The 12,425-nt window shown below is 46.6% G+C and overlaps 1 protein-coding gene across 3 annotated transcripts in view; it reads right to left on the bottom strand.

Moving 5' to 3' along the window:
• Positions 1-12,425, bottom strand: part of ANXA5 (annexin A5) — a 1,060,565-nt gene that overhangs the window by 39,330 nt on the left and 1,008,810 nt on the right. For all 3 annotated transcript variants that reach the window (XM_078676848.1, XM_078676851.1, XM_078676850.1), the window contains exons 11-12: positions 10,421-10,479; positions 10,082-10,204 (exon numbers count right to left, since the gene is read on the bottom strand). In XM_078676848.1, the coding sequence (XP_078532974.1) occupies positions 10,082-10,204; positions 10,421-10,479 (182 nt within the window). The remainder of the gene's footprint in view (positions 1-10,081; positions 10,205-10,420; positions 10,480-12,425) is intronic.

The raw sequence follows: 12,425 nt of genomic DNA, 5'->3' as shown, positions 1-12,425 counted from the left end.
ATTACCGGCCTCCATTTTGAGGTTTGTTTTTCTTTATCAGAAAGAAATGTGAGCAAAAGCCTTTCCCTCGCTGAGGAAACAGAATTTCCTCTATTGCCCCTTTTTCTATCAGAGATAAAACTTCTGCTTTGAGAGCTGAGAGATGATGTTGCTGTCTGTAAACAGGAGGTTGATTGGGGGCTTCTGTAAGAATTCCAGGGTATGGCCTGATTAATTACATCCAGTACCCATCTGTCTATTATCGACAGCCATTGTTGTGAAAAGAGATAATGGTTGTTGCCGATGTCTGACCAAGTGGCGGGCGCCTTGATGAATTCACTGTCTATTGGATTGCTGCGCTTTTTCCCCTCGCAGCTTTCTATCCCCTGGATTGTTGGTGTTAAGAAGGGTTTGAAGAAAGATATTGCTGGTTACTGGAATACTGTCTATATCCTTGCTGACTGTAAGGCTGGTACCTGTTGGACTGGTACGAAGACCTTTGGTTGTAATGGCCTCCACACCCTCTCTTCCGAAAGGACTGGAATGTGCCCAGTTGAAGAGATCCCAGCGCCCGCCCTGTGTCCGTGTCGGTCTTGATTCCTTGCAGAGTATCATCAATATGTTTACCGAAGAGATTCTCTCCATCGAAAGGCCTGTCTACAATTTTTGCCTGTACCTCCGGTCTAAAGGAAATGGCTTTCAGCCATCCTTGCCTTCTGAGAGCCACCGCTCCCGCCATTTGTCGAAATGCCACCGAAGAAATGTCCATAGCAATATCGATGGATTTGGAGGCCACCCTAGCCCCGTCCTGTAAGACGGCCGTTGCTTCTTTTTTATCATCCCGGAGGTGAGCCAACAGTGGCGCTATATGAGACCACATCTGTCTGTTATATCAACTAATTAGAGCCAAAGCATTTGCGGCTTTAATGGAAGATGCTGCCATTACTACAAAAAGCTTCCCTGAGCCGTCCATTCGTTTTCCTTCTTTGTCAGGGGGAGCTACAGAGGTCGAGACCGCTTTCTTTGATGGTCTCTGAGCTGCCTGCATCACCACTGATTCTGGCCACGGGTGCCCAATCAAACATGCAGGAGAAGATTCCGGCGCACAATATTTCTATTCAATCCTGGGTACAAAAGCCGCCAACGTGGATGGTGTTTTCAGTATCTTCAATCCTTCGTCACAGATATGTTGAATGATTGGGATTGATCTTATGGACTTCCTAGAGTACTCCTTGAAATCATATAGGAAACATTGTTTCCTGTACCGGCAGTGGAAGCTCAAATCTTTCTGCCCGTTTTTCCATAATATCATGGAATCCTCCTATGTCCTACGGAGGGGAGTTTGTTAGTGAAGGAGATGGAGTTGTAGGCAAAATATATTCATCCCATTCAACACCCACCGGAGTATCTTGAAGTTCTCCTTCTTCCGGCTGGTCTTTATCACTCTCTGCAAATTCATCCCGTATTGTGACAATTAGAGGAGATTGCAATTTCTGCACCTTAGGTGTCGGCTGAACTACCGGCACTTGCGTCTGAAGTATTTGCAGCAGGAGCATTAGCTTCGGAAAAAACGACGATAATAGTCGTTGATCATGTGACGTAAGTCAGTCACCAGAGAGATAGGCATTGAGATGGATTCTTCCCTCTCCTCAGTATGCGGTTCTTTCGCCTCAGTCATATGATTCTTGGAATTACTCATATCTCTTAGATTCTGCTACTGGACGACCTTTAAAGGAGTAAACCTCTTGAACCTCCTGGCACTCTTCCTCATCAGCCTCCTGACTCTTAATCTGCAGCTGAGAGGGGCTGTAAGCCACACCTGTAGATTCTTCATCATTCGATTCCTGTAGATCTAGTAGATTTGATGGAGGAAGGGGAGACTTTTTTCCACGCCGTATATTCAGTGGATTTCCTGACCGTCGACGAGCCTGTCGACGGTTGAAAAGATCTTATACATATTAAAGTCTTCGACTGCGGTGATTTAAAAGCAGTCGTCGAGGGAGCTCCCGTATCGATGCTCCCTTCGTCGAGATTCGAATGGTCGTCGACGGAACTGTCGTCGACTAGATGGTCCTCGAAGAGGTAGTCGTCGCTGGGATAGTCCCCCGGGAGTGGAAGGAGGCCATGGTCAAGCCTATCAGGAAAAACACCGCCATCCCCTGGTCAGATATTGTGGAAAAGTAAATTTTGCCATGTTCTGTGTCCCTACGCCCCATCCATCATATGTTATGTGTGCATGACCAATATGCCTATGTTATTCCCCATGTCCGATTAATGACGCAATTACAGTTGTGTCCACCTCTAGTGTGCTATTTTCCAGTCCTCGTGAATACTACGAATATCAGGCCCATGTAAGTAATGTTGCCACGTTTCTCAGTGTGCACGTTATTCAATTATAAAGTCCCCGTTTCTAGGCCTCAAAAGGGCCCGGACCACAGATTCAGCTCCTGTCTCCTGAAAGCCTCGCTGAGGAGCGATACAGCCCCCACCTGTATCCTCGACCCTTCACTTACTTCCTGCCTCGCAGTGCCCGGTGCACCCCGGCTCTGCCTCTGAGTCTGCCAAAAGTATGTTATAGTTCCTGCTATCAGTTCAGTCCTCCTCCTCTGCATTCCTAAGCTACTGAACTGTATCAATAGTTTCCGTCATTGTCTAGCCTTCTCGGCTCCACGTTAGAGAAATACTGTATTTAATGGTCATTTAGTATTCTTCATCACGCACTACATGTAGAATAATGCATGGTCCAGTCTTAGAATCAGGTTAGCCTCTCCCCTCATGACTTCTAGTTTACATCAACATGTTCCCTAAACATTAGATACCAGATAGGGTTTAGGTACATGTCGCTCCGACCCTCCAGACTCTAGTCTCTGCTCCTAGCACGGAGTTCGTAGCCCCCAGCTTCTCCTAGTAACACGTCATTGCCAGTTTTCGCGCACCATTAGGTTAGAGGTCCCGGCTCCTTAGGTAGCCCCCTCCTATGTTTCCGCCCATTCATGACATATTCTGTTACGTTTTGCATCACATGTCTATGTATACGCCCTGTTACACCTACTTTTTACTGTTATCTCTCGCGACTGCTACGCGTCACGCCTTCTACTCCACCCACTGTTACGCCTACTGCAATGTAATGCTATGTGTTTGCGCTATGTATATATATCAATGTTATGTTATTGAATGTTAGCGCGCTCATCCCAGACCTAGCCCCAGCAGCTGCTGGGCCTCTTTTCCCCTGCTGGGTCCCAGTTGTCCTGCTGGGATCCTTTTTGTTCTGCTGGGTCATCCTATGCAGGTTGTCCTGATCCTGTCCTTATGCTGTAATAAACCTGCAGAAACTCCTACTACCTCGAATCTTGACTCTTATTTATTGAGCTATCTGTTATTCATTCATTCATCCAAAAATAGGGTATTATTTATTTATTTACCAATCTGAGGCCAATCTCCCTTCTGCCGTTCATCGGCAAACTGACGGAGAAGCACGTCAATCACCATCTTTCCACCTTCATTGAGCAGACCGGCAGCCTAGACCATTCTCAGTCCGGGTTCAGGCCTAGGCATAGTACCGAGACTGCCCTCCTCTCCGTCACGGATGCCATACGCCTGTCCCTGGACAGAGGGCTGTCAGTGGTGTTGGTGCTGTTGGACTTGTCCGCAGCATTCGACACCATATCCCACGCCATTCTCCTCACCAGATTAAAGGAGATAGGCATTGACAGATCTGCCTTGGCGTGGCTCACCAGCTTTCTCTCAGAGCGTACTCAGAAGGTGAATATGGGCTCCTTTAGCTCCACCTCTGCCAGTATCATCAGAGGAGTCCCGCAGGGCTCCTGTCTTAGCCCTACGTTGTTTAACGTATATGTCTCCTCTTTGGCCAACATGACGAGGTCCTTCGGGTTTATGCCTATCTCCTACGCTGACGATACGCAGTTGCTGTTCACTTTTAAGACCTTCACCCCGGAGATAAGACAAGCTTTCTCCAACGGCATGACTGCAATCGCCAGCTGGATGGCCAAGAACTTTCTACAGTGTAATGTGGGAAAGTCTGAGGTCATGTTATTCGGGGAGGCAAGAATCCTGTGGACCCCCGACTGGTGGCCCTCCAGCTTGGGTCAGGCCCCGCTCCCTAAACAGGTAGTAAAAAACCTGGGGGTTCGTCTAGACCATGACCTTACCCCTTTTCATCATGCCAGCACCACTGCAGGGTCCTGCTTCCACATTATTGGCCTCCTTCGGAAGGTGTTCCCCCTTCTACCAGACAACACTCGGAAGACCCTGGTCCAGGCCCTCGTTCTGAGCCGCCTGGACTATTGTAATGGCCTACTCTTAGCAGCCAATGAAGGAGTGCTCAATAAACTGCAGGTGGTGCAGAACACCGCGGCACGGCTGGTAACTAACACCCCCCCCAGAACGCCGTCCCTCCCCCTCCTCAAGGCCCTTCACTGGCTTCCCATCCGGAAACGGGTGGAATTCAAGATTTGCTGTGTGATACACAAGAGTCTACACAATCTGGGACCCCACTACTTGGCGGATAAATTTGTTTATCACCGTCCATCCCGCATTCTCAGGTCCAGCAACCAACTGTTACTTCAGGTTCCCAGACATTACAAGACCAGACAGGGAGGCGGCGCCCTCTCCATCATGGGCCCACGTCTATGGAACAACCTCTCCCTCTCCCTTAGAGAATGCCCGAGTCACTCAGCTTTCAGGAAATGCCTAAAGACAGCACTATTCTAGGAGGAGTCTTCTCGACCTGTTCACCTCACAGCTCCGCGCGGAGATACACCTTCGGGTGTGATGCCGGCGCGTTACAAGCCCATAAATAAATAAATAAATAGTCGACGAGGATGATGCTATTCCCGTAGATGGAGTCGGCGAAGAACCTTTTGTCGACGGCGTAGTCTTGGTCACTGCCGTCAACGCTGCGGTCGGCGAGATGGTTGTTGACAGGGTCATAGACGTCTTCACAGAAACGAGCGCCGGAGACACCACTGATTTTGTCGACTGAGCTGAAGACAAAACCATAGACACTGAGGGTTTCTTCAGAGGAATTTGAGAGAAGATGTTGTTTCTTTTCCACTTGTTTTTTGCTTTTTAGGATCCACTGATTCCTCTGAAGCAGAAGACTTCTTCTTGGAAGACTGGCTAGTGGATTCCTCATCTGAGTCCGAATCTGAAGTGGCCTTCTTCTAAAGCCACAACAGAAAACGTGCCTCTCTGTGAGAAAGTGCCATCTTTCTTGCATTGGTATGCCCCCACTTTTTTCTGACTGCTGATGTGCTTTGACTGAGTGTGCCCTGAGCTCCTTCCAACCAGGTACCCAGGGCCTGTGTTCCTTACCTAAAACTGTTGAAACTAAAACCCAATAGGAATCTCTGGCCACCTGTCAGCCCCTAGTAAATGGTACCCTAGGTACACAGGGCATGGGGACCAGAGAAGAACCCTAAGGGCTGCAGCACTTATTGTGCCACCCTTAGGGGCCCTGCACCCTGGCACCGACACACTGCCTTTGCAGGCTGAGTGCCTAAGTACAGAACTAGACAAAGGGTCGTGTGCATGCCCACAAACCCACTGCCCTGGCATACATCAGTCACCCCTCTAGCTGGGTGCCCTATGCCAGAGGTGTGGGCACAGGTGCATGAGCCCTGTGCCCCTACAGTACCCAGGGCCATTCCTGGGCACTGTAAGTGCAGTGATGCCATTAAGAGTATATGGTGCTGGGAGATCGACATTACGAACTCCACAACACCATAATGGCTACACTGAAGACTGACAAGTTTGGGATCAAACTTCTCAGCACATTAAATCCACACTGATGCCTTTGTGGGATTTAATGAAAAATGCATCACAGAGGGCATCTTAGAGATGCCCCCTGAAACCTAACCACAATCCACGTCTGGACTGAGAGCCTGCCTAGGCTGCCACACAGCAGACATGTTGCTGGACCCCTGGGTAGTGAGCCCCCCACTCTCCTGGGCCTGCAACAATGCACAACCTGGGCGAGGTGCTAGGTCTCCTCCCCCAGGATGGGCAGGGGGAAGCTTCAAAGGCCTGCCGCCAATGAGCTTCTCCAGACCATTTGCTGTACTCAGCAACTGGCCCCCACCAGTCCTGACCACCACTGTTAGGGGGGTGTGCCAGTCTGTGCCAACCCCACCCCTCAGGTGGGGGAGATGAGGTTAAGCACGAACCCGGGCTCCAGCCATCTTAAAGATGGGGAGCCCTGCCCAATCACAGCTAGGCTCCTGCCCCCCTCCCACAGGAGAAAAGCAGGCTAGGGGGTGTACCCACCCCAGGACAGAGACCTATTGGTCACTGCCCTTGCCCTAACTGTAACGCCCTTAAATTTAGTATTTAGGGCCCCCCGGAATCTTCCTTCCTCAGATCCAGATAATAAAAGAAGTAAGAAGATCAAGAGGAAGAAGACCCGCCGTGCAGCTGCTAACAGGACGACAACAACTGACTTAGCCCCAACCCTACCGGCCTGTTGATCCTGGAACCTGCTCCTGCCTGAACCCTGGCAACTCCACCAGACAGCAACCTTGGGACACCTAGAGGACCGGTCTGCCTTTACCCTCGAAGATTGGGACTCCCATCAGCAGGGGCTCTGTTGCAACAACCCCCCCTGGTGCCAACCGGGAAGCTCCGGACCAGCCCACTCTGCACCCGCCAAGCCTGGCCCGTGCCCAAGTGATCCAAGAACACGAGGACGTCCCCCCAGCGACTGGGACCCGAAGTCCAGTGCCCAAAGACCCTCCTCGACGAACGCCTGCAGACTCAGAACCAGGGGCCCCTCCAACCGCGAACAGCTGAGGGTAAGCTTCCCGACACCTTAAGACACCCCTGCACCCGGCGCCCTACAGCCCCCTGTGTCTTCCTTTGGGGTACCTACCTGTGGTCCAAGATCCCAACTTACCTCTCGAAGTGGTGGTCACCCCTAAAGAGTCTCCGTCCCCGAGCCTGCAGCCTTTGTTAATTTGTTACCTTTCCTATTGATTAACATTGAGTGCCTGACGGCTCACAAACACCCTGCACCCAGCCTCCAGAGTGCCGCTGGCCGTGTTACCTTTGCCCTATCCTACTTCCTCTCTTGCCCTGAGCAAGTGACCAGGAGCCCAGCTCCCACGGCCGCGTGGCCTGCTAGCCAGCAGCCACCAACCGGAGGCCCCCTGCCCCTCATTGGGCCTAACTACCTCTGCGCCCCTGTGCCGCTGAGGGTGAACCAACTGTAACTACCTGACCCTGGGGGACCCCCGAGTCTATGCCCAGAACTCTAACTTCACCAGCCGAGTACTCACCTGGAAACCGGTAACTCACTTACCTGCCGTTGAATAACATTAATTGGTTTGACTCGAAGAATCTTCTGTCTACTTTTAAAAACTTAGGATATTCGGTTGATTTTATATGAATATTTTGAGTACTAACCTGTGATCAGGAGAGAAGCCAGTACTGAACCACAAAAGTAATCCCAATCAGGTTTACTAGTAACCTGTATTTTCTCCATAGCAATCCATTGTCTGCTTTTGTATGAAATTTCTTCCAAGTGTCTACTTTTGAAAACTAGAAATATTCTTTAAAAAAATCATACGAAACCCTGAAACGTAATTACTTACCTGTTTTAAGTTGAGACCCCAGTGCGGGACCCAGGAGCCCAGTACTGATTACAAAAGTAACAAGATCGTAATTTACCTGCAACCTGAATTTTCTCCCATTGGATAGCATTGCCAGATTTCTGTTAAGTTTCAAAGTGTGGACTTTTAAAATCGCTTTATATTACTGAAAAATCACTACAATAACTAAAACGTTTTTTACAAAATTGTTTTCAGCTTAGACCCCAGGACATCCAGTCCTGGATCTACCAAAGTAATCCACTGTGTTTATATAGGAAAAACCATTGAGCTCAATGCTAGACCGTGTGTAGAATTGTGTTGCTACAGCAACCCCTGTACCTATTGTGTTTACAAAGTTTATTGCCTTTCTGCATAATGCTCATCGGGGAGCTCTCATATTGAGCAGTATGGATTAGTTACTTACCTGTAATCCTAGTTCTCTTCCAGGGGTATACTCATTAAAGTCATAAGCACTGAATTATCTCTGCCCATGAGCGGGAACCCGCTCATGGGCGGAGATAATTCAGTGCTTATGACTATTAATGAGTATCCCCTGGAAGAGAAGGATTAGTTACTTACCTGTAATCCTAGTTCTCTTCCAGGGGTATACTCATTAAAGTCATAAGCACTGAATTATCTCCGCCCATGAGCGGGAACCCGCTCATGGGCGGAGATAATTCAGTGCTTATGACTATTAATGAGTATCCCTTGGAAGAGAAATTTTGATACCTGTTGGTTCTAGAAAATAAAACATCTATATCTTTGATATAAAAACAATTGGCCTGGAGTTCAGTCTTTGAGTGTGTGAAACCTTTTGGTGACGGAGTGTGTACAACAAATGCTTTACACTGTCCTCTGGTACTGCCTTACTGCTCGACCAAGCTACCACTTTAAAGAGTAAGGTCACACCTGGCTTTAACCTCTGTTATACCTCTGGGGTTTGTGGACTCTATACACACTACCTTATTCCGGTTCGGTATATATAGAGCCACTTTCTCACACTCTATCCCTCAAAGTTTTTGCTGAAACGTTCCTGCAGTGTTTGCAGTCCTTAGCCACATGTTTGGGATGAAGACAATATAAGCAGTCTTTGTGGGGATCCTCAGAATAAAGTGGCTTTCCCACAAGATCTGCAGGGCCTGAAAAGTCTCTTTTTAGAGACTTCAGCCATGGTTAGATACTAGACGAAGTACAGTACCTTGAATCCAGAAGGAAACTTGTCAGTTGGAAAGGTCAAAAGTTCACTCAGGAACAGAACTGAGCTGTTTAGAAGCCGTTTTCTGGGAAACTTCAGGAGATTTAAGAGATCTTTCTCTCTTTTTGTAGAAGCCTGTGAGGCAGAGCTCTCCTCATCCTCACACAACGTCAGACTTATTTTTCAGTCTCTGAAGCCAAATCAATAGCCTACCTTCTCTGTCCTTAAGGGTTTTGGTTGAAAAAGTCCTACAAATCTTGCAGTCTTTTTCCTTATGTTGAGGGTAAAGGCAGTAGATACAGTTTTATGGGGTGGGATCTTCAGCATGCAGTCTCTTCTTACTGCATACTCCACATGACCTGAAGAGACCTTTCTTTGAAGAATCCAACATTTTGAGTAGAAATCTGGAAAACTGAAGAGAAAACTGAGCAGAGCTCAGGGAGACTCCCTTCGACATAACATGTGGTAGAAAATCTGAGGACCCTAGCCTCTCTTGGGATTGTTCTAGAGGTTACCATCGCTTAATTGGTTGCTTATGTTTGGGTCTTTTTTTTTTTTTTACAAAAGAAAATGGATAGGCTATTGCAGTAACTTCATTGCATTGTAGCTTATTGTAGTAGAATCTGCTTTTATATGTATACAATGGGACTCCCACTATGACGGGGATGATTCAAGCATGTGAATCTATGAAAGATCCAATACCGGAGAACCACTGCCCGCATTTCTGTATTAAAACACGGTCCCTTTGAGCACCAATAGTCTGTCAGCCAATGACAGTGCTTCATGCTTTGACAAAGTGAGAGATGCCACAGATCATCATGCCAATCCTAAGCCAATCACCATGAAGGGGAGGGGGTGCTTTTCTCTCCAAATTGGATTGCCTTCCCGACTGACATGCTAAAAGACTGCTGCATTGTAAGAAAACCAGTGAGCAATGGCCATTTTAATAACCAGCCAAGTTTTAAAACAGGTACCATATCTGTCCTTTTCCAACCCTCTGTCTTTCTTCAAACCCTGCAGTTTCTTACCAACCTTGGCTTGCGTCGTTCCCTGAAAACTCAGTTATTTATCTAACTCCGCTCATAACATTGCTTTACACTATTTTAAATGTTCACTTTGGCAGTCCCAAGTTATCTAACATTTCAGGTTGAAATATATTAGCTCAAGTTGACTGAGCCATTAATGGGTAATTAGAGAATTTGAACTTTGAGAAGCCTATGAAGTATACAGGTTGGTACTTCGATTAAAAACACCTGAAAATTAACAGAACTGCAGTTGTGTATGGCAAAGGAAGACGTAGTACCTCTATCATAGCGTGCAGAGATTTTCCATAATGCTTCCGGAACACTTGACGGATGTTAAAGAGGTCAATTTCACTGCGAGAAACCATTACCCTAATCAGCGTCTGATCATCTGTGCCCGCTCCCTGAATGAATAAAAAACAATATGCACAGCAAAACATTAGAATGTACAAGTAATTTAACTAATTTTCAGTAAAGATGTTGAAGACATAATTATTATTAAATAATTGCAGGAAGAACTGCACTGGGAGATCAAGAAAAAAAATAACGCTCCACTCACAAAAAAAGGTTTTCACCTTGTATAACACACGCTCTCTTATATATGTAAGCAAGGAAATTACCTTCATAGCATTATACAGAACTCCAGCAAGGTAGCCTTGAATACTTCGGATACACTTCACTAAAAATTTAAAAACAATATGAAAACAAGAAATGTTCAGCAAATAAGTGGGTTATAGTAGTTTACTTTTTTAGAGAGAAAATGAATGAGTCGGATGCAGCTTAGGAGTATACAAACAAGAATGATTAGCTGTAGGAAAAGCAGATTAACAAGATGTTCTTAAAAGTAAAGGTCTTCGATTTTTTCATTCTGACCATAGGTTAGAGCGGGACTCCATCTGAGCTGCGGTTAAGCCTATGACCCTGAGAATATTGGTGGCATACTTTAAATGCCCTTCACCATTACGTCACAACTATTTAAAGTGTTAATAGCAGTCAAACGGCAGGGAGCATAGTAATCAAGTGCAGGATCATGAACAAAAAAATAAGTTACTTACCTGTAAACTGTGGTTCTCCAGTATTGGTATCTTTCATAGATTCACATGCTTGAATCATTCCCCGAAGTGGGAGTCCCACTGTACATAAAAAACAAGTAAGTAATTACTCTAACATTAAAGTTTTGAAGACAAAAACCATTCACTTTAATATCTCGTCCTAGTCATTAGATATGGTCCAAACTTCAGCCAACCAGGCAACAGCACCCGCTAGAATCCTCTCCGCAGAGGCTCCAGGCTCTAGCACAGGTGTAGTAGAAGTGCAAATTAAAAGAGGGAGCCTCTATGGGGAGGAGGGTGGGTCACATGTGAATGGATGAAAGAGACCAATACTGGAGAACCACAGTTTACAAGTAAGGATTAGTTACTTACCTGTAATGCTAGTTATCTTCCAGGGGTATACTCATTGAAGTCATAAGCACTGTATAATCCCCGCCCATGTGCGGGATCCCGGAGCATATAGAAATATACATATATATGTGTATGCGTGACCAAAAGTGCCTAGCACTACCACGACATACGTATATACATGTATATAATAACCATAAATATGCAGCCTAACATATTTCCTATAGGGCAACATGCTAAATTACATAGTTGTGGGTTTGATGCAGGGTTTTGGAATGTACAAGAAATGGTGGCGCCTGTGCTAGTAGCGTAGAGTGTGGGTAAAATTAACAAAGTAGGAACGGTGCAACAAGGGCAGAGGAGACCCGAAAACCCCTGTAGGGGTTCGCTAGGGCCCAACACAAAAGATACAACACAAGTCCTGGGCACACGTTATAATGAGTAAATCAAGCAAGTTTTTATCTTTTTGGATGAACAAAAAAGAGTGTCAGTCTTAGGTAATGAGACAAGGTAGACACAAGTGGAAAGTTTTTCAGATGTATTAAGCCTTCCTCTTCTGGAAGGGTGATAACACAAAAAACCAGCCGACACGTGTTTCGTCAAGCAAGCCAAAAGCTTGTGACTCTTCAGGGCTGTGGGCGGTATGAGTAAACCATTATTTTATGGTCGTGATAATTCCAACCTGGCATTCACGGGTAAAATAGAAGAGTTGTAAGTGAAGGATCTCAAAAGAAATGGAAAAAACGGGCAGGTACATCAGTCTTGAATGGCTATCTGTATGCAGAAGCCGTGTGGTGATCGCGGTTGCGCTTCCGAAGATAAGCTGCCACCACCGCCATACACTTGGAGAACGTTTGAGGAGCTGACTTGAGCCAGAACGGAAGAACTCAAAATTGAAAGTGTTGACTGTGTACTTGAAAACGGAGAAATTTGCAATGTCTACTGGACACTGGAATGTGGAAGGAGGAGTCTTGTAAGTCTATAGCGCACATCTAGTCTCCCTGATGTAGCAGCGGGAAGATCGGGTGTAGGACCAACATCCGAAATTGCTCCTTGCCGATGAACATCTTCAAGAGTCTTAGGTCTAGAATCGGTCTGTATTTTTTGACGTGCCCCTTTTCTCGACCAGGAAGTAACGAGAATATATTCCTTGACTTGCTGGTGCTTCGGAACCTTTTCTATGGCGTTTTTTTTGTAAGACTGTCCACCTCTTGCTGCAACAGTA

Source organism: Lissotriton helveticus, chromosome 2_1, assembly GCF_964261635.1.
Source record: "Lissotriton helveticus chromosome 2_1, aLisHel1.1, whole genome shotgun sequence".
Lineage (NCBI taxonomy): Eukaryota > Metazoa > Chordata > Amphibia > Caudata > Salamandridae > Lissotriton > Lissotriton helveticus.
This window is presented reverse-complemented; position numbering and strand designations above follow the sequence as displayed.